Genomic DNA, 22,249 nt, shown 5'->3' with positions numbered 1-22,249 from the left:
TTTCATACTATACTGCGGACTCATTTCAGTTTGCCGGAGGCGCTGCCTTGATAAAATAGCTTCATTTAAAAAAATTACACCATCTTCCAGTAAAGGAAGCCTGAGTAGTATGCGAAGCAGCCATGGGGTCGATTCAAGTGCCCATTAGTTTTCAGTTCGTCGTTTTTCGTGAGGTTGAGGTACGTAGCTACCGTTATATTTTACCCTTTGGTTTCCATGGTAACTACCCCACGTTTCACTTACCGAAACTACGAAATGGGAAATTGCGTTGACCCCATGGCTGTTTCGCATACTACTCAGGGTTCCCCTGCGGGAAGATGGTGTAATTTTATTGGAGGGGGGGGGGTGTTAGAGTGGAGAGAGAGAGAGAGAGAGAGAGAGAGAGAGAGAGAGAGAGAGAGAGAGAGAGAGAGAGAGAGAAGATGAGAGAGAGAGAGAGAGAGAGAGAGAGAGAGAGACGTTGTACGTGGGTGTGAGTTTGTCTTTAGTTAAGCATTATCATTCTCTGTTCAACGTAAGTGACGCCGAGCTGTGGTAGACTTGGCGGGGGTGGCGATAGGAAAGTAAAGTGAATTTACGGGTCTCACGATCATGAAGACGTGGAAGGAGGATGGTCTACCCTTCTCCAGACCCGCGCATCACTCGCGCCCGAACCGTTCTTCTCCGCCAGGCTCATACCCGCTCCCTCCCATCTCACCACATTCTACATCGCATTCGCAAGTGCTCTGGTCCCCCAACCTGCCCTTCTTGCGGCGCATACCCCTCTACTATTCCCCACTCCTACTGGGACTGCCACCCCCCCAAAGCTTCATCCTCCCTCTCTCGCATCACCTCGTGGGACACTTGGCTGGCTCCCCCCGCCCGGAACAGACGTTCGGGCCGCCAAGGAGGCTCTCTGCCTTCATATCCAGAAGATCGCCAAGGACATTCTGAACTACTATGAAGACAGTGTCGCCTCAGGATCCATCATTTAGCTGACCTGGACTTAGGTCGGTGACTGGGAAATAAATGATTTCTCTCTCTCTCTCTCTCTCGCTCTCTCTCTCGGTCGAGCTGTGGTTGGCGTTCCGCTTTGATTATGACCGCCTTATGGTCTGTGAAATGTAAAGTCAAAAGCTGTTGTAGTGAATGAACCCTAAAGTTGCTTTAGATGAGGTCGATGCACGTTCCCCGGACGGTTGTGGGCTGCTTGTTATCACGGCCCGCCGAGACTCGCCGACGCACGCCGCTGCCGACAACGATGAAACGTCGAAGGCGCGGGAAGCGTGCTCGTCTCGTGCCGACCCAGGAAGACACTGGCAACACTGTCGCTCCAGGAGCCATAGAAGGGTAAGACGCCACCGGGCGTTCAGCAAGCCGAGCATGCACAGTGGGGGTGTGGACCGTGCACAGCGGTTTGCGTGGCATGTGTGGTGTCACTTCGCACGCTGTTCTACATCATGGCATTATGAACAAAATAGTAGCCAAAAGCACGGTGGAGAAATAGCCGTGGCCTGAAACTTGCCCCGCGATAGGAGCGCGTGGCGGCAACTGAATAACAGGCGCACGTGGAGGAGAGCTCTTTAGGGAAGCTGCCCCGTGTATCGCGGCCAATTTGCCTGGGTAATTCGTATCGAAATACGAAGAATAAAGAGAGCGACGCAAACAGGACGCACACCAGTAAAGAAGTGCAATGTTTCGGATCATTTTTAGATGCGACTGCATCTCTTTCACTCGCCTTGTCCCTCCATACGGCGTTGTCCGTCCACACCCCTCCCTCTACACTATATATATAAAAAAAACTATAAACAAAAAACAAAAAACGGCACCCAGTTTCGATCCCACGACCGTGTGGGCGGAACGCGAGGTACATGGTGCTCTTCCCACTGCGCCACAAAACCGAGACAGAATCAAATTCTACGAACGCGCCTTACATCCTTGACTCATTCAAACTACGTCAAGATGCTACTGATACAACGCATGATGGGGCAATGATTAACACTTGCAAAAAAAGAAAAGAAGCTCCCACTTACAGCAACAATGATGGAGTAAAGGTCGTTGAGACAGCGAAGCCCCAGGCATACCACTTAGAGAGATTGACCAAGATTGGCCAATAAAACATAATAATAATCATAAAACATAATAATCATACGCGTTCCCGACCCGTTTCATGCGATTTCAGAATCAATCCAACGGAAACACCCAGTGAACCCCACGATGCGTCGCATCTACACAGGGTTCCCCTCACGGGGAGGTGGGCGCAATTTGTTTGTCCCCCCTTTCGTTTTTTTTATCGCTTCTGTTCAACATGCCTGCTGAAAGCGAACAAAAGCGCTTAAACTAGAATATCTCCGAAATCGAGACCCTAGCTCCGCTCTTTCGAGCCCTTGTGTTCCTGCTCCCAGTGCTCCCCAATCCACCGCCCGCACAAAATTCTGCTGGAAAGACAGCCCCATGCACTCGACAACGTTTGTACATCCAATTATGTCAACACTTGTCGCTTTGTATCATGTTGTGACAGTACCACGGTGATGTGACGCAAAGCATGCACTGGCGCGTTTGGATCTCCCGCAGATGCCGGGGCATATCGGTTCTTGGCTCCAAGTAACTAGTTTCAAACCCTGTAAAGTTATCGGCCCCATATCACGACTACACTGCTGCCGTCCCTCTAAGAGGCCATGCAAAAAAGGAGACGGCCCCGAGACCATATGGTGCAAAGTTTCGTACGCCTTTTCTGCGGAGCCATCGATGCAGGAAGCTCCCGCCAATTCGGTCACAGATCCGCCCCTACAGTAACAAAAATTCACAACGCATTTCCCATCCGAATTATTTTATTTCTCAGCGAGAAGCCTTGGAGCGGGAGTCGCCGGGATCAACCGCGACTCTTCTCCCGACCGTTTTCGCGCCCTCCCTCATCAAAAAGAAATAGCTTTCAAATGACGACTAATTACGAGCCGCCAATCAAATTGGGGCGGCGTCACAGTGAACTTCACACTGAAGTCACCCCCGCATGCGCGTCGCTGCTGGGGCTGGCATTTTACGCCGCCGTAACTGTAGGAGGCACCGAGGCCGTTCAGACCTCGTGCCGCACAGCCGCGCTCGCACTGTCGTTCAGCCGGCTCTGGGCCGCGCTGCCGCCGTGGATCGGGGCTTGGATCCCCTTCGATTGGCCCAAGGGTCCCGGACGCAGAAGTGCGCTGAGCAGGAGGCCCAGCAGCAGCCCCGTTCCCAGGCCCAGGACTGCCAGCACCACGAAGAGCACGTACCGGCGAGGCCTGATCGGGGCAAAGGAGAGGGTGTTTTGGGAAGGGAAGGTTCTCGAACGACGCAAAAAGTTCAGCGGGTGGCGGAGAGGGGACAATATTGTTTCCGCTCAATCACTTGCATGTCAGTAGAGATTAAAAAGAATTTTAAAGGGGCCCTCAAAGAGATTCCGCTGATACATGGGTGTTCGCATCTTCAAGGGAATTTATCTCCTAGTTATCACCTCCTTCAAGTATTGTATTAATGAGTATTAGTGGACTTATTAGTGGAGCGCCGCGATTCTAACTCGTTCCGTCCACCTCCTCGAACAGCGCGAGCGTGACTGGCCGTGATGCCTCGTTTCTCGGTGACGTCTGCAAGAACATCTGGTTGCGGGCGTCGCCTGCTACTGCGACAATCTGCGCCGCAGCATCGCTCTGTGACGGGGCCATCTGACTCCCGGCGTTCCCTTTGGGCCGTTTTTTTTTTATCATTTCGCGTATAAATCCCACACTCTGCTCACGGCTGGAAAAGCCGATGGAAGGAATGGGGCGGGATTCTTAGGCTTCCATACCACGCCTACACATCCAGCGAGAAGACGAATATCCTGTCACCGCGCTTTCGCGACGGCCACATGTCTTGGCACAAATGGGAGTCTAAAACATGTGAGCGAATGACTAAAGAATCGCCTCAAAATTTGTTAGAGTAAGCACGTACATGCGTTCCGAACAGATGTCGGTCCATATATTGCTTAATTTGTCGCTCGTTCGCGCCAATGTCAAGCTTCGTAAAGGTGTGGTGATGTCATGCACGTGCGTACTCAGGCAGTTGTAGCATTCCATTCCGTTATTCCAATCAGTTCTAAACATTTATAGACGTAACAAAAAGCAGGCGAAAGGTTACATGGTAAGGCTCAGGGGTTTTTTTAGAGTGCGCCATGCATTCCACTTCCCCCCCCCCCCTATTACTTTCTGGGGAACCCCTACATGACCCTGTGTTTATCAACTACTAGACAAGTACACGGTAACAGATATTACGAGAGGTCTCCGAAGAGTAATGGGTTTTGGGGCCTTGCGCGCCCGCCTTTGTTCTGCTGTACATATGATTGCACAAAACAATTATTCCGCCTTCACTTTTCCTCCTGACGCCCGGAGCCCCTTATCTCTCAATAAAGCTGCTTGTTATCGATAATTTGACTACCTCATGTATTTCTGTCAAGAATTCTAAATTTGTACGCACCTTAAAATTGTAATTCTATTTTTCAGACAACATTCCCGTTTTTGGTTGTTTTTGCTGTCTACATGTATTCGATTCTGGTTTCTGTATGTTTTCTTTTCCTTTTTTTGTGTGTCATGTTGGAACATTGCTCTGTACCTCGTCACTTGCCCTCTCTTATGTAATGCCCTCGGGCCTTTAAGGTTGAAATGAAATGAAATGAAATGAAATGAAAAGCTGTTTGTTCATTTTTTACGTGCTCAGTGCTGTTAGTTGCGATATGGGGAGGGTTTGGTAGCTGACCGCGGCACTATATCCACCCCCCCCCCCCCCGCCCTCAAATTTATTTGGGGTCTTGTTTAAGTGGTTGGGAGGAAACTATGTTCCCTCTATACAACAGCATGCCAATTTTGCAAAATACACACATCACCATTTCGTCCTCTGAAAACACAATGGCTTTTTTTATATACACAAGGCACAAACTGACCAAATCGGTCCTCTGACTTAAACGGTGCATTGACGTATGATGTGGTACTTCCAAAGTTCAAACAAAACGTTTTGTTTTGCATTTGCAAATACGATTCGAAAACCATGCCACTTAGAATGAAGAAATAAACGTTATGAAATAAACGTTCTGAACACCCTGCTTGGATGTGAACCCGTGACTTCAATTCAGTGGGCTCGAAGCTTCAGTCCACTGCGCCACGAAATAACCAGAGATTTCGCCGAAATAACCTGTATACTACATTGAGCCACCGTTTCCGTCATATCTACTACATGTCAAGCATTCCTAGCTGGTTAACTGAACGTATCCTGAATAATAGTGGCGCAGTAAGGTTCCAGAAAGCCCCCACCATGGTCAAACTTTCCTATTCAAGCCGAGCGTGAATGAGCAAGTTGCCTTGTTCTCAGCTTTCCCCTTGAATCGGGTGAACGACAAACGCCATCTCGCTTGAGTAAGTAACCTAGTGACCGGTGTTAATCTTTCCTACTACGGCTCAAATTCCCAATTTATTATTTGCGCAGAGGGTCCACATGGTTCTGACGGCCCTGAAACCCCTCCCCCCACCCTACCACTCCTTTTCTGCTTTATTTCCGTCAAGACTAAGCTCTAATTGCTAGTCTACCCTCATCTGTAAAACTTAGTGCTTCAGGAAGGTGGACATCCCCTACATTTCATGCTTCATGGATAATTCCGTAATGCGTTACTCAGTACCCGATTGTTTCAGTATCTTTTCTGCAGCATACATAAGCCACATCCATTGACGAGTAACGGAGCTGGCATCTCAAGCACCCAGCTCGGCTTTCAAACGACGGCGCACTTCCTGAGCAGCTCTTCGGCTTTTGCACTTTCAATAATCATCTTAACCTAAATTTTGGTTAAATTTTTTACCCTACCTTATTTTAACCTATATTGATCAATTTCTCAGTGATTGCGGCATCATTTGCGGCCGGACAAACGCTGTGGGAACTATAAAACCTGAAATCGTTCGAATAAAAAGAACTTGTATTTTGTTTGCGTGGCCCCTTTACGGTAGCTCCTGACCTACTTTAGTGCGCCTTTTCGAGACCAACATTGCGGACTACGACGATAGCTTAGCTGACGCGTCAGATCTCGTGCATCGTTTGCGAGAAATTCATAAAGCAGTGAAGAATGAAGCGCTTTCTGTGTGTAAAAATAATCCGCGCACATGCCTGCCGCCCGGACGCGGCATTGTTTGCACCCGCACACCGGCCCGGCCGCGCGCGCGATGCGGCCACCGTCATGGCGCTGCCTCCGCGCACAGAACGGCGCCGGCAGTTGCGACTACAGTTAACCATTCAAGAAAATGGATGATACTGTGGTGAAAACTTAGGCAAAGGATAGTCATGCGCAGTCGTAGTGCAAACGGCGATCGAATATCGGCTGCGAGGTTAAGCCGAAAGTTCCTACGCGGACCGGCCACCGACGGAGCTGGCTGATCCGAGCGCTTCGAAGCTGGCGCTACGGGAGGGTCCTTCCCTATTGGTGCAAGAGTCAAGTCCGACCCATACTCCGTACGCGGATTGGCGCGTCGCGTGTTAGCCTCGTTCGCAGGAGCCTAGCGTGCTCCGAAAAGGGCGCCTTTCATAAGGGCGCCTCAAGGAAAGTTTCTCAAACGCGCGGCGGCCTTTTCTCATTCTGACCCTTTGCGGGAACTTACGAAAGGCGTCCTTGAAGCATAAGTTTGCTTTGTGAACACGGGGTTTAAAGTGGTAACGTTTAGTGATATGAAACCGTGGTTTCGGTTAGGAAGCAAATTCTGAGTGAAGGCTCCCAGCTGAAATAAAAAAAGAAACGACGAGTAGATGCGCGCATAATACGGAAAACTGACCATAGGGGGGCCATCCGGGTAACAAACTAGCTACATAGAAACGGGATCAGAAGTAGAAGGCCGATAACTAGAAAGAGAGATATGAAAGTTAGCCGGCAAATAATGAATTTAACCGCGAAGGATGGGGGCATGTTGGAAGCTGATGGGAGACCTTCGCCCTGCTAAGAGGATTAAGCAAATGGCGCAGCTAGCACTAGAGGTGCAAGGTTGGAGAAACAGCAGAGCTGGCGTCCCCTCTCCTTTCATCGGAGACCCTGCTATTGCACCTCACATGCGTTTCCGAACTTGTCTCCGAAAGTTCGCCTTAACTGGCAGGCCTGGATCGTTTCGTCTGCAGGCTTGCACATCTCCCCCAAAGTGGACCGCGTTAGCACGCGCTGGAACCAGCGACAACCGGCTTCGCGATCTCGGCGCCTATAGCGCGAACTCGGCGTCTGGGCTCTCCACTTCACTTGCGAACGCGCGGGAACTGACGAGTAGCACAGCACGCGAGAGATGACGCCCCGAAAGCTGGGCAGCGTGTTCTCGAAGGCCGAGCTGGCCGACGGCGGGCGCTCCTTACGAGGCACATGCTCTCGTGCACTCGGTACTTTTTGCGAGCTCCTCACGTGGCCCAAGCACATGCACGAGCCTGGACGACGCCGGGTAACGCTCGTCGGCGCAAATGGTGATGCTGGTGATGCGTTAACGCGCCTGGTGACGTAGGCGGACTCCTTGATTTGCGCGGGATGTGAATTCCGAAAATACCGCCCGGCCTGTTCCAAGCCATGGACATTTTTTTAGTGAAGCGAGTACACGACCCACTGCGCATCGGACAGCATGGCTTGAACATGCAAAGAGAGCAAGAAGTATCGTCTGCGCATCACCCCTTTCTGGGGAGGCCGAAGTTGTTAAGACAGACTGCACGCTGAGGGATGAACGCAATTTAAAATCGCTGCGGCTGAAAACATTCTCGTTGCTAGGAGTCTGCACGCGGAAGAGAGACTGCACTGGACGTTCGAACAGTATGTCATTTTTCTGCATTTATAAATTTCGGAAGGTGTTTTGACCCTAAAACAACCCGCCCCCTCCTCCTTGGCTACGCCCTCGATGCTTGGGATGAACTAGATGGGATTGGACTGGTGTAGCTGGTGTTACCTCAGAGAGGAATCGAGCCAGAGGTTGGCGCTAATCAATTTCTCGTTAATTGTTAAACGAACAGTGCTGCGGACTGCGAAGGCTTTCAGCCAGCAATACGTATTATACGCTGTTCCCGTGCTCAGACACTGCGTCCGTACTTTGTGCTGGTGGCTGGCGTCTTGGACTCCTGGCTGGCGCGTAGGATGGTGCTTTCGGCATTGGCCTCGTTGAGGGGACGCAGTGGCGCCTTGGACGCTGGGCTGTCCACCTCGGAGGCAAAGCGCGGCTGCTGGCCGGGCACGGTGCGCGACGAGGGAGCCCACCTCCTGGAGACATCCTTCAGAAGTCCCGAGTCCACCATAAGTTGGCGGCTGCTCCGGGTGCCGGGAACTTGGCCTGCGTAAACGGAGTACAGCCACGTAGTTAGAGAAAGTATCTGCATGGCCAGCGCGGAGCAGACGTAAACCGGCAAATGATGTTTGATGGGAACGGCTCGGGTTGGGGCTGAAGTTTGATTGCATCTGCATTCCATAGTACAGAGACCAAGGTGAGAACAGTTTAGATGCGCACTGTAACATTTGCTTTTATTAGGGCGTTTTGGAATCACAGTACCAGCGCATATGCGTGGCGCCACTTTGACTGGGATCTGAAGAGATGGATATTTGTAATGGAGTTTAATGAGTGTGGCAGAACGTCGTTGAACTGCACCAATCATCACAATACGGCAAATGAAAACAGAAGAATCTAGGAAGGGCACACGTAAAAAGTTCGTGTGAGAAACGTTAGCTACAGTGTTGTGTCGCAACACATCTAAAAGTAACTCTTCAAACATAAATTAATTTTTCAAACTCCTATCTGTAGTGCCCTATGGGCCCTGAATGTATCTGTAATATAAATAATACAGTTAAACCTGGATGTAACGAATCTCTATGTAACGAATTCCTGGATTTAACGACGTTTTTCTATTCCAAATTTCCACCTTCATTGAAGACCATGTGTTTGCGAGCTCTATCTAACGAAGGAGTTGCGACGGTTAACCTGGATGTAAGAATTCACTACACTTACGAGTGAAGGTTTCTTGCCATTTTTCTGAAAAATCGGCTTGCGAAATGCACTAATTTAACGAACCGCAACCTCGTGCGTTTGCATGTGTGAGTGCGGTGTCCGTTAGGTGCTAGCCTGTCGGCGTGTTGTGGCGTGTGTCCCCTCATATCTGCAGTATGGGTTTGTGGATGATTTCTGCTACCTCAATACGAAAATATTTGTCTTTTCAAGACAAGCTCGCAATTTTAAATGCCGTCTCTCCGCCGTCGGCGAGAATGAAGAACGTCACCACCCGGTACAGTGTCCCAGCTAGCATCCCTTCAACAATTTCGTCTGCAGAAAAGAGCACGAAGTTCGCGAAAAGGTGCCCTTTCAGCATGTTTGGTTCTTGAAACGCGTTAAGGCACCGAAAAGTATCAAAAAGGAAAGGTGATACTTAGTTACGCTTGTGAATTCGGGGGCCGTGTAGTAGCAGCAAGCGCAAATCACGAAGTTTTTCAGTGTGAAATATATTCGTGAACAAGGGCGAGTTGAGCATCACTGATGCCTAGCATATTGGTTTCGTTTCTGATTCGTTCCCGCGAGCTTTAACTCGAAACCGGCATGTAACGAAAATCCGGAAGTAACGAAAAAGTGCGAATTTTTGTCAACTTCGTTATGTCCAGGTTGAACTGTTTTCAGTGCAAAAACAGACATAGTGATGCATCCTATGATGTTCTGAGCCGAATCCCTAAAGACTGCGCGCGATGTTTTTTGCCAACTAAGCATCTAGTGAGTCAGCGGGGCCCTTCTTGGTGTTTCGGGGCAAAAACGCCTCTTGTCGGCGCGAACATAAGCGTACGTGCGAAAATTCACGCAAGCCCACCGCTGCTGGGGCGATGCACAGCCGCTTCCATCGACGACGGCAGGTTTCCGCCACGAGCGTCGCTGTGGTCTTTCTCGGCGACGTGCGGACCCCCGTTGGTAATGTCTGAAAACAGACGGTGGAGTTAAAATGCGAAAGCATTATACCGCCCATTGAGAAAAAAGGACGGCGTTGGCGTCGGCGCTAGAAACCAAGAAATGGTTCACACGAGAGGGCGACCCGGTTTATAGCACGGCTTCGAATTTATGATAACACAAGGACAACGCGGACAATGCCTGGGCATGGGAAGAGACACATGGATAGCTGAGGGTGAAGCTGTGACTGTGAGTGCGGTTTTCGGCTGCAGCGACAGGTCGTATCAAGCACGCCCCCCCGCTGACCTCACCAAGCGCCGTTGCTCACAACACAACTTGAAGGAGCACGCCACGACATTCAGTTGTACACAAGTGCTTTGGCATTCGCGGCTCATAACTTTGTGATTAGGTGTCCTCACCGTCTTTCTCATTGTGTTTGTTGTAGTTCTTGCTTTGCAAAGTATTTTTTTTTGGGGGGAGCGGGTGATTCGACAGAATGCTAGCCTTTGGGCTCTGTTATTTGATACCTGGATTGTTTGCTAATAGATTTACCTTTTCAGACAGAACGTACGCAGAAAGACCAAAATTTTCGAATTTAAGTAGACCAAAAAAGACTATCGCATTTCAAATGATGTAAACACACAATAAAAGAGCAACGATAAAAAAAATATTCCTAAGTAGCCGACATAAGTATGAACTCTTATTACCCCCCCCCCTCCCCCGTCCTCTCAGGAAAACAACCAGGAAAGAGAAAAGGAAAACACGCACGCACGTGCGACCAGAGTCCTACAAAAGTGTCTCCTTCAGTTTGGCACAATTGCAGTGCGTCACCTTAATGGCAGGGAACACGCATACTTTGTGAGGTGAAACGAAACTGCCTCACATAACTGATAAGAGCCACCTATCCCCACTCCGGTCCAAAATGCTTTACCTCTTACCTCTTAGAACCCTAAACGAACTGAAAAACTTAACGCACATGGTTTGTCATACTCCCCACAAATATGATATCTCCCCAATCTCGCTTTTACAGCGAAGCTGTCTTCTCTGGCAAATTTCCTGCGTCCGTACATATACACCCCCACGTCGGCCTAAAAAAGTGAAAGCGTCTAGAATCGCTCTTTCTTTTCATAAAGTGGGGTGATGGGGGATAAGGGAAAAAGCAAGGGCGCGTTCCATCCGAAAATGCGCGCGTTCACAGCGTGCTATCGGCGCAAAAAACGAGCTATCGCTCGACAAACTTCGTCTTAACTCCGAGTACAACGTGTTTACAACCGGTGGCGGGACTCGTCGAGACGCCGTGAGACGGGCGTGTTAGGCGGATGGTGAGACCGAGCCGCGCTTCGTCTTGACGTCTCCTTAGCAGTAAGGATACCTGTAGCAGTAAGGATAGCAGTAAGGGGTAGGATACCTGGATGCGCGCCCCCGCCCCTTTCGGGCGTGCATCCAGGCGATGGCTTGGATGCGCAGCTCCGCCGCCAGCTCCGCTGACGTCTCCCCTCTGCACGCGCTCTGCGTTCTCTCTTCTGTCGCTCCCAATCCGCGAATAAACGGAGAATATTTCACGGAATGCCTCGTCTATTGCTCACGCAATAACATCACGAGCAGCCCAGAGCGGCCGCAGCTGGCCAGCTAACGAATGACAGCTATAACAGCGTTAAAAAAAACGGGCTTAATTATTCTGCTCACTTACGGCTGCCAGAGGATTGCGCTCGCTGGAAAGGCCTAGGCGACTCCGGCGGCAGTGGTGGAGGTGGTGGGATGCCCCCGCGGTGATCGTCTCGCTGGAACTCTCCCTTCTTCGCTACTCGGGCTGCAGCTGAGGCCGACGGTCCGGGAACAGTCGCGGCGGGGGCGGCCGTGTCGCTGTCATCCGAAGAGTGCGACTGGCCGCGGACCGTGGGCGGCACGACCGCGCTGAAGTTGCTTATGCTGAGGTAGCTGACGAGTTTCTTCATGGGGAGCCGATACGCGGAGCCGGCTGCAGGTATAGCGTCCGAATCACAGCAGGACCAGCCGCGTTCTGGGCTCGCTCGTGCTTGAGATGCTCACGTTCGGCGCGTGCCTCCACGCGAAGGTCATAATGATGGGGATGGCGGTGGTAATGGTGGCGCCACGATGAAGAAAAAGATGTGGCTCGTACAGCAGGGAAATTAAGTTGCCTCAAAATATCTGGACGCCCAGGAATTAAAACACGAACAGCTGTTTGCATGAAAAATCGAGATGCGGCTGAACTGGCTCGCAAGATGTGAAACAAGAATGAACGTTAGTGAGGAAAGAATGCCTGCTTTTTTTAATTACCCAAGTACGCCCTTTGGCACAAACTGAATCTAGTCAATCTAGGCAACAGTGCGAAAAAAGACGTCGACGATGGTAACGGACAGGACGAGCGCTGGCCCGTCTCCACAATTTAATATCGTTTCACATCTAGCTGCAGCTTAAATTAAGAGTCATCACATTCGGTAGACACCACTTGTAAACCGAAAAAGGGCTACGCTCTTTATTAACGTGTAACTCCTTAGACTGAGACGCAAAACATTTTAACGCTGCCATAGGTGTCGTGCGAATTCGGGAGAAAAACACTTATTTTGTGGGATTTTAATGTGCATGGTAGCAGAATGTTATTGTATAGTCAATCTCAATGGCCGTGTGGCATCCGCAGCGACATCGCTGGAAATGCATTTGAACTGGCTCCGCGGGAGATTTTTAGAACAGTTCGCTCTTGGAATAAACTGGTGACGCGGCACTCCCGGGTCTGCCTTTTGCTTATGGCGCACACCTGCGACCGTCCTGAAAAGAAATGTTTTCTTCGAACTTTGAATGGGGCGTTATGCTCCATTGATTTTCTTCTTTGAGCGTCTAAGTAAATGCAACTGGCAAGTTGATAACTAGTTCATAAATTCGCCTCTGACCAACTGATGAAGATGAAAACACCGGAATCACGACCACCTGTTTATAATTTACGTTTTGATTTGTGGCCCCTAAAACCGCAAAAGTTAGTTGACGAGGATTGCCAAGGGTTCTTATTACTGATATTCTTATTAGTACATACTAGCAAAGATTTGAACAACGTGACTTAAAAACCTTGGGACGTTGATTATATGATCTCAAGTTAGCCGCCATGCTGCATGGCCTCCTATAATGACACCTCCCTGCATCTTAAACGTTCTTAATTTACGATATATATCCGTACGGCGTTACGGTTGTCATTGTGATGGTTCGAAGTTAAAGGGACACTGAAGTGAATTTGTCAAGCTCCCGTTTTTGCTTGCACTGCGTAGACTGGCTCAAATTAGCACACTTTTCATCGTTTATCCGGTTGACAAATCGGTAATTATTTTACAAAGCGCGAAAGAAGGAAACCTACCATGCGTGGTTTGCGGCGGCCGCACCAACTAAGGCTGTGACGTTGGGAGGAGGGGCGCCGTGATTGGACGATGCCCAAGGTTAGCAATCAAACAAGTTTTGGTTTCGGTTTCGGTTCTGTAAAACATAACCAATGGCGTTGTTGGATGGGCATTCTCAATATCTCAGTAATCATCGTACCGCGCTTGTGCCATCTTGTCGGCTGTAAAATGCACAAGATAAGCCTCCCAGGACGGCTTGTAGTCGTAGCATTCACTAGCCGAGACCTACGCAGTGCATGAACGCCCTCCGCGTACCCGCAGACGCCCAAATGTCATGCGCTTTGCCCCCATATTTGGAGCTTGCCTCCCTCATGCCTGTATCGTAAAAAGCGGGTTCGCACCAGGCCAAGGGTCTGTTCATTCTGGCCTGTGCCCACTACCTGCAAGCAGTCGGTGCTTATGGCAACAGCACGCCAACGAGAACTCGCTAGCGCGCCAGTGCCAGCCTGCGCGCGTTTTGTGAACTAGTTCGTGTAGCCATGAACGTTGCGGCCCAAAAAAAGGTGAACTCAATATAGAAAACACCGGCGGAAAACAAAAAAGTTAACTTACAAAAAACGAAAAAAGCACGTACCCACGGAGATTCGAACTCGTGACTTGCAAAACACTTCCGGTGGCATACCTAGCGCCCCAGACTGCTGAGCCACGGAGCGGGATTCGAAGGCCATGCTAATATAGGGTATATATTGTACAACCGGTTTACACTTTTATTTAGTTTTGGCATTTCAAGCAGCTTAGGTGACTATTTGTTGTACTACGCTCGTGCAGTAAGCGTCGCCCGAGTTTCCACAGTAGCTCACGTCTAGCAATTGCATTTCGTAGACGTAAAAGCGTTCGCAGATGCGTAGTCGTGCTGCTGACCGCTGTGCTTGTTCGCCCAGCGCAAAAAAGTGCTTCCCGCGCCCTAGTTTCATGAGTTGATTTTATTTCCTTAGTACCTATATTGACTTCGCTGACTCTTCTCCCGCCTTCAGGAGGCCTTATATTTTCCTACTGGCGTACCAGTCAGCGAAGCGTCGCATGTGCGCTTGTGCAGCGCTTGTGTGAAGCGACCTTGACTTGGAGCTAGATACAGTGTACAAACAAATCAAGTAAAGAAAGGCACATTCTTCCATTTACAAACGTGTCCTGGCTTCGTTTCAACTAAGCGAACGAATTGCGACCAAGCAATTTTTTTTAACCTCCTTGATTGCGACGACCCGCCGGCGGCCGACGGGCGAAACGCTGGGCCGACTGACTCTGTCTGAAGGCCGGGGAGCCGTGCAGTAGCGCAGCCAATTGCCAGCTCATCCCCTCCTGACGTCACACGAAAACGCCACAGAAAATGGGCGAGCGTAAAGAGAGGAGGACAGCATTTTCGAATTAGTTTTTCTACTAAATAAAATCGCGTAAACGCGCCTAGAGTGGTCGAAACATGGCCTGGGGACTCCGGACTACAATTTGCGCTAGTAATCCCGCAATGTTTACATATCACTTCAGTGTCCTTTTAAGTATAGCTTACTATATGCAACTGCATGGGTGAAGCCTTGTCAGACTGACAACAAAGTAACGACGCTTGGTATGGCCAAACTCGTTGATGGAGTCGTCGTCGTGGCCGTCGTCATCATCATCATCAGCACACCACCACCACCACCACCATCATCATCATCGTCATCATCATATCTTGGCTCAACCTTGTATTGCAGGTCCGGACTGTGATCTCTGAGCCAGATTTCGAAACAAGAACCGTGAAGCGTGCGGCAAGAAGCACGCCAACCCCTACGTGGCCTGCAAAGTGGGTGTGGTATATCAAATACCATTGACGTGTGGCAATGTCTACGTAGGGCAGACCGGACGCTGTATCGATGACCGTATGCGTGAGCATGGCCTCTCTGTCAAAAACAAAACTATTGCCCACTTGCCCGCTCTTTGTCTGACCTGCACGAGTGGCGAGTGTGAAACGCTGTTAAAAGAAGTTAAGGTTCTGCGCAGGTCCAGCTACACGAAGGCACGGGAAATTTTAGAAGCGTACCATATAAGAAAGAAGGGAGAGGGATGCGTGAGTGACACATCGGTGTTTCTTCATAAACCAGAGTTTGTATATCTTGACATGTGTCTGTAGAGTTGTGATAGAGCTGCTTGTAAAAATTGCATTAATTGTAGGAATGCGCATATGTGACCAGAAAATAGTGTACTTATATTTGTATGATCTGTCAATAAAGTTTATTTGAGAGTTTACGCTCGACCCGTCCTTCCTGTGTGGGGTGTCTTTTTCGCGCAAAGCCCGTGTTCATTCACCTGTATAAATTTCCTCAGCTTTCTCTCAATTCTTAAATTTACTAATCTAACTCGCCTAAAAGGCTATAAATGGGAATCACCAAGCTGACATGCCAAATTTTTTCGGTGTCTGAGCTTGTGTCGCGCGGGTGGTGTTGCCCCGAGCTAGCACATCAGGATGGGTAAGTTCCGCTGTCGCGCCGTTCGAAAGACGCTCCTCTCCGTTTTCTTGCGGCCGACGTACGGCCAGGCTACAGCGGTGGCGTCCGCCGCTCTAGCCCGGCCGTGGCCGACTTTGCAGCGTTCGGGACGTCGCCCCCGCGAATCCCAGGTAACGGTTGGCAGAATCTCTGGTTTGACTCTTTGTAGAGCCACGAGTGGAAATTGAAGTGACGTCGCATGGACAGTTGTTGTGGGTGTCGTTTACAGCTTTCCTTTCCAACCACCTTCACAGCGTGGATTGGAGCCAATTGTTATTTTTATGCTCCTTTTTTGTTATTTCAATTACAGTGAGTGTCGCGGCCTTTTTGTGACATAGCCCTGAGGAGTCGGTCTATAGCGGTTTGTTTACAGACGACGGCTTCCAAATAGCGTTCAACCCTAAGGAAAAGAGAGCACCGCCCAAGCCCTGCACGCCTGTGTCTGCGGTTGGATAAGGTTGTGAAATTGTACGGGAGAACTTTGGCACACGGAGCTAATTTCTGCAGGAGACAAGTCCTCTCTAACGCGGTGGTCAGGCTGGTGGAGCGTATATCAGGTAATCAGCAAAGAGGCCGCCAACGTTAACGGCGTCCTGATTAGTTGGCACCCTGTCTGCTGCCCGGAGTTGGTGGTACGTCGTGTTTCCGTGGCGAAAAGGCGTAGAGCGGAAGATGCCTCCCCGGTGAAGAGGGTGAACGCTAATTGCCGCCACGCGCGGTTGGCTTGTGTACGCACAAGGTGCTTTGTTTGCAGTCTTGCCATGTGGGTCTGCAGTTTAGTTTGCCAACTGAAACAAATTAGATTTGCAGGCTTTGTGCAGAGGTAATTAGAGGGACACTCAAGTGAATTTCTCAAGCTCCTGTCTTTGCTTGCAGTGCGTAGACTGGTTTAAATAAAGACACTTTTCATCGTTTATACAGGCGATAAGTCGGTGTTTATTTTATAAGCCTGAAAGAAGAAAAACCACCATGCGCGGTTTGCGGCGCCCGCAACAACTAATAGCAGTGATGTCAATACAAAGTGCTGCGTGATTGGACAATGTCCAAGATTAGAATTCAAACCAGTTTCCGTTTCGGTTCTGTGAAACAACATGCTTGGCATCCGACGTTATCGTTGTATTGGTGTTATCGACATCTCAGTAATCGGCATACCGCGCTGCTGCCATGTTGTCGGCTGTAAAATGCGTCAGATAAGCTTACCAGCATGGCTTGGTATCGTAACAATCATGAGCCGACGCGTACGCAGTTGGATGAACGCCCTCCGCGTCGCCGAAGATGCTCAAATGCTATGCGCCTTTCCGCAATCATTTGAGCTTGCCTAGCCAATGCCTGTATCGAAAAAGCGTGTTCGCACCAGGCCGATTCGGGACTGTGCCCAATGCCCGCAAGAAGTCGGTGCTTATGGCAACAGCACGCCAACGAGAACTCGCTAGTGCGTCAGCGTCAGTGTTCGAGCGTTCTGCGAACTCGCTCGTGGAGCAATGAACTCAGTGGAGCAATGAATCCTTGGAGCAATGAATAACTCACCGGATCTCAGGCAGCTTGCAGAAATTACCTACAAGATCACATTTATAAAGCGGCACTCCGTCTTCTTTCAACAAGACCAAGCATTCCTGAAGTTTGTATATTTTGGGTGCCAAGACACGAATCGCTTGAGGGGATTGAGGCGCCTCACGGCACTGTCCGCGCTTAGATATACATGGCCGTTCCTCCACGGGGCAGTCATCACCTCTACAACCTAACCCGCAACCTATCTTGCGCTACACAGAGATCTTGGCGGACTACTGACACAAACGGTGAGTTTTTCGCATTCCACACCACCAACTCACAAGGGGTGAAGCAACAACGTTCAGACGATTAAGAACTAACAGATATCCGCACCGCACCCTTCTTCATTGCCATTTACGCAACAGACTATCAGGCCACCTGCAACTACTGCCCAGCGTCCACTACCTTATACCATCAGGTGTGGGAGTGCCAGAGAACACCGAACCTGCAAACAATCCCAACCCCTGCAAGCAAGGATTCTACGTTCCAGCAAGGATTCTACGTTCTAAGACCAGCAAGGATTCTACGTTCCAGCTTTACCTGGTGAGTCCGCGCAGCCATCCGCAGCCAGGGGATCTTGGACTAGGGATCCCCTCAACCGGGCAGGTGCCCTAACAACTGCCCCTGTTGTTGTCAATAAAGATTTTAATGCGGAGAATTCTTTGCCGAGTACCCCCACAACCAGGACCATGTAACGCCCTGCATTTCCACAAAAATGCAGATATTGAGGAAATTCTGCCTGTAACCGCTATACTGGCGTAAATGGAGGTAACTGGTCGAACGACATTTTGAAAAACTCAAAAATAAGAAAACTGAAAAAAATGCGGAAAATGGAGAAAGGTGTAACACCTTGCATTTCCACAGTAACGCAGATCTCGCGAAATTTTACCTGTAATCGTTATGATAGCGTAAATGGAGATAATTGGTGGAACAAACTTTTCAAAAACTAAAAGTGTAAGAAAAATTTAGAATAGTTACGGAAAATAGCGAACCATGTAACGCCCTCCATTCCCACAGTAAGAAATATTTCGCGAAAGTTTCCCCTGTATTCGTTAGAATAGCGTAATTGGAGATAATTGGTCGGATAGGATTTAGAAGAAAAAAACAAAAAAAAACTTCTCTGGAAAAAAAAACTCACAATCAAGACAGGTGGAATGAGAATGCTACGCATTAGTAGATAATTCTCTGAATTTCTGCAGAATTTTTATTCATTCATTCATTCATTCATTCCGATTTAAGGCAAATGAGTACCCTTTAACGTAATACAAGAACTTTTTCTCTTTGTTTAGAACCAACGAGAAAAAGTTCTTCCAATTTGTGAAGGACTGCAGATCGGAAGCTTTCAATGTCACGACGTCGTTAAGGTGCCTCCCGGGAATACACCGCCTGGCGTCAACGCACGCCGAAACATTTTTTATCCACCCATGCAGAGCCGCCGGAAACCACCAAACTTACAAAGCCCACGATTGCATTGCATGCATCGGTGCGCTGACACAAGAATAAGTTCTTTCAAGGGGATCAGCGAGAGTACAGAAAGGAAGCCGACTTCTCCAGACTCTTTCCGACGTGGACTGCGCCATCCTTCCCATAAACACGCGGCGCTCTAACGTCCTTACTTCCGTTTTCAGTCCTAAGCATAGTCACTTGCGCCTGCCATCTGTTGGCGAAGAAACAAAGAGGAGTTTATGTCCGCCCCGCGTTGCAGAAGTTATGGTCGAATCATCGTTGCCAGAACAGTTGACATCTCCGTCTACGCGTCGCATAACAGCTACGTTGCAGTGCGCCGAAATGGGGGCTGTACAATCTCTCTACCTCGTGGTAAGTACGGACGTTTTTGTAGACGTGACGGCTGCAGGAATCCCCGCTTGTAGCAGACCCGACACGAATCGGATACGCTTTTCATATTCCGTCACTTTATTTCTCGCCACGCGTTTCCTCTTAACATTCTCGACACAACCTACACTTTCCCGCTCTTCCTTCTAACGCCTGACATTACCTGCGTGTGACGGCAAGGCTCGTTTTCGCGTCGGAGCCTTTCAAGCGTCGCTCTGAATGTAGGGGATGAATGCATCTCGCCTTTTGAAGAAGGCGAGGATCGGGTGCTCGACACGAGCTTGTCCCATACGGCTGGATGGGTACTGCGGCAACAGATTCCTACAACGAGACGGAGGGCCACAAATGTCTCTGAGGGCTTCCAAGAGCGCTTTGCACTCAGGTTTTTCCCTTTGTGTGCGAGTTATGGTGCTTTAGAGAGCAAATGCGTTTCCTCGTCCTAACAAATATATCCGTGGTGAATGCGGCGCACACGTTTTTGCATTCAGAGGTTACATGCGTTTGCACTTGGCGTGGCTTCCTTTTTCTGTCCAGGGCGGCGAACATAACGGCATTTGTCATGATTTCCAGGACCGTCAAATGATCAGGAGTATTTTAATTTTCATAATTAGCGTTATGGCACTGCATAGGATCACACCTAGAAAGTAAACTGCTCGTAAGTTGTCAGTTAATAGTTATTTTTATCAAGGAGGCCCTGAATTTTAACGAGAAATTCTTAAGAACTATTTGTTGTTTTTTTGTAAATAAGTGTACATTTTTCTTTAGTGCTGGTTGCTGTGTTGGTAGAAAGAATTGTTTTCTAAGTGAGAAAAAAATGTTCCGTCGGCTTTTCCCTACGGGTAAATGAGAACTGCACGTGTAATACGAAGTCGAAATGAAGGAGCTGGTGGGGGTATGGGCCCAAACAGCCGATACGGTGGGGACAGAGTGCATTGGTAACCAGGGGGATTTTACAAAGAGAAACCGGGTCGTAGGAAAACAATGGGGCGTATGTTAATTCGATTAGTTCTATGACACTGCAAGTCGGTGACGTGAAACAATGATTTGTACATAATGTGTTGTTTGTGAAAGATAAATAACGGATTGAAGGGAAGCGTATCAAGCGAAGAGACGTGACGCGTGGGTGTCAGATGCCTGAAAAGGATTAAGAGCACGCACGGTCAACCACATCTGAGAACATCAAGCAAACGCCAGTAACCACTTGTTTCATAAGGTTGGTATCTTCCGGTATGAGGTCTTAATTCGAACTGCGTAGATATTAACGAAATCACACACATGATTTATTGCGCACATCTCTGTAAAATGACTAGGACGAAGATTGATCCTGTTATAGCCCGCCTTAAAAACACGCAAAAGAATCCTACTCCAGCGTCGGTTTGAAGCACTCCCATACGGGGTGATAGGTGGTGTTTCGTGTATTGCATGTTGTCAATTCCATCACCTACATTCGAGCAGTGGGAGCACAGGCTAACCAGCTTCCAGCTCGAGGATCAGGAGTACCTGATCTCCAGGCCCAGGGCTGCTGGGGGGCCTGAAGGCGGCCTGGACTGAGGCCACCACCCACTCTCCTTTCCCCCTCCCCTTTCCCTTAGAAAAATAAATGTTATTCCCCCTCCTCCTCTAGCGTCGGTTGCAACAAGTTACCTTCCTTATATTTGGGTGTCCTCCCAGTCGATGTCCCTGTTTTGCAACTAGTCACACGTGGCCGCCACGTGAGGAGGCCCCAAATAAACTAAAGAACATTTAAGGTTGAACACGAAAATCCCGGGCCATCTGCACAAACGTGAAACGGGGGGAGGGGCCAAGCATGCCGTCTAAAATTGTATTCCAGGATTGTAAGTCTCTTTCTTGCCACACGGCGCGCGCTGATTGGGTGCCGGATAAGCATCGTTAAGAGGAGCAATCGCGAGCTTGCCGAGGCGGTGGCGCCCTCTCTTGGTTTAACCGGATTTAAGCAATTTGCATGCCCCATCTGCCCCAGTTTGGGATAGTGGCAGGGGTGAACGCGAGCGCAGTGCAAGGCCCGCGGCTCGCCCTGGGGGCTCGTTCTCGGAGATCAACGAGGCCCCGGCATTAGGTAAGTATGCCTTTTGACCATTAAAGTGTTTTATGCCGGAATCTATAAGATCTGACTGACGTCGTATCCGTCACGGAAATGACATCGCCAGAAAAACGCGGCTGCGCCAGGATTCGAGCCGGGTGCTCCGTCGCCGCAACGGGAGGTGCCAGGCGCTTTACCGACTCCGCTATGAACTGAAGCGCAGAAAGCTGTATTTACGTGTCATATATCTTTCCTATAACCTCCTACATTTCGATGGTGCTGCCGTCTAAGAGAGGTGAACGAAGTAATGCATCACGATGCTAATGAGCACCGACAGTTGACGCCAGCTGAGCTGACTACGCAACGCAACCGTCTGCCGTACAGTCCACGGAGCAGGAACGCAATGGTTGAACATTTGCTAAAGCGACGCGCCAGTCGTTGTCGCTCGCCAAGCACACCCACAAGCCATCCCCGCAAATCATGCTTTTTCGCTGCAGTGGACCGTGAGTTCACTAAACGATTCGCTGGCAACCAGTTCCGTTTCGCCCGCATGGTTTTGCGAGCGCGTGTGATTTCATTCGGGTTTACGCAGTGCTCCGGCGCGTGCAGTCCAGTGTGTAATGTTAGTAAGGCTGACGGTGTCATACCAACGAAATATAAATAGCGATGTGCAAATTTATACCCATTCAGACTAAACATTCAAAGGATCCTATGGAGGCACATTTCACTTTCGCGTTTTACCGATTACTATGAAAGAGGGATCAACCAATTTTTTTTTTGGCTTCTAACGACCACCCCACCCGATCAGGCCTATCGTCGAGAGCCGGCGAGTACTTCAGTGTAGCACCAAATTATAACCCGTCCACAAACAACTTCTGCTTGTGCTTGACGATTGCTGAAGCGGACAAGGAACGTTCCACAATTCTTTAGATCATGTTAGTTTATTTCGAACCGGTTTTATCCACTGTACACTTTTTTTTTTCAACTCGTGTACAGGGGCATTCTTTGTATCCTCAATGTGATGTTTATACTAACTGAATTTTAAGCATTGTAGCCATCAACTGCAATGTTTTG

The 22,249-nt window shown here is 49.3% G+C and overlaps 1 protein-coding gene and 1 non-coding gene across 2 annotated transcripts; both read right to left on the bottom strand.

Moving 5' to 3' along the window:
• Positions 1–2,874: 2,874 nt before the first annotated feature.
• LOC144153116 (uncharacterized) lies at positions 2,875–11,848 on the bottom strand. The gene is made up of 4 exons (XM_077684774.1): positions 11,584–11,848; positions 9,820–9,924; positions 8,069–8,306; positions 2,875–3,254 (listed from the first exon to the last, which is right to left on the bottom strand). Exons 1-4 carry the CDS (start codon positions 11,846–11,848, stop codon positions 3,053–3,055), a joined length of 810 nt encoding a protein of 269 aa, XP_077540900.1. The 3' UTR covers positions 2,875–3,052.
• Positions 11,849–21,052: 9,204 nt separating this feature from the next.
• LOC144154006 (U1 spliceosomal RNA) lies at positions 21,053–21,219 on the bottom strand. The gene has a single exon (XR_013319430.1). It is a non-coding gene; the product is annotated as a U1 spliceosomal RNA (small nuclear RNA).
• Between the last annotated feature and the right edge of the window lie 1,030 nt (positions 21,220–22,249).

The sequence above is a fragment of the Haemaphysalis longicornis genome, unplaced genomic scaffold, assembly GCF_048455015.1.
Source record: "Haemaphysalis longicornis isolate Haplotype H1 unplaced genomic scaffold, Haemaphysalis longicornis Haplotype H1 scaffold_9, whole genome shotgun sequence".
Taxonomy (NCBI): Eukaryota; Metazoa; Arthropoda; class Arachnida; order Ixodida; family Ixodidae; genus Haemaphysalis; species Haemaphysalis longicornis.
The sequence above is the reverse complement of the archived record's forward strand: the minus strand, read 5'-3'. Positions and strand labels throughout refer to the sequence as shown.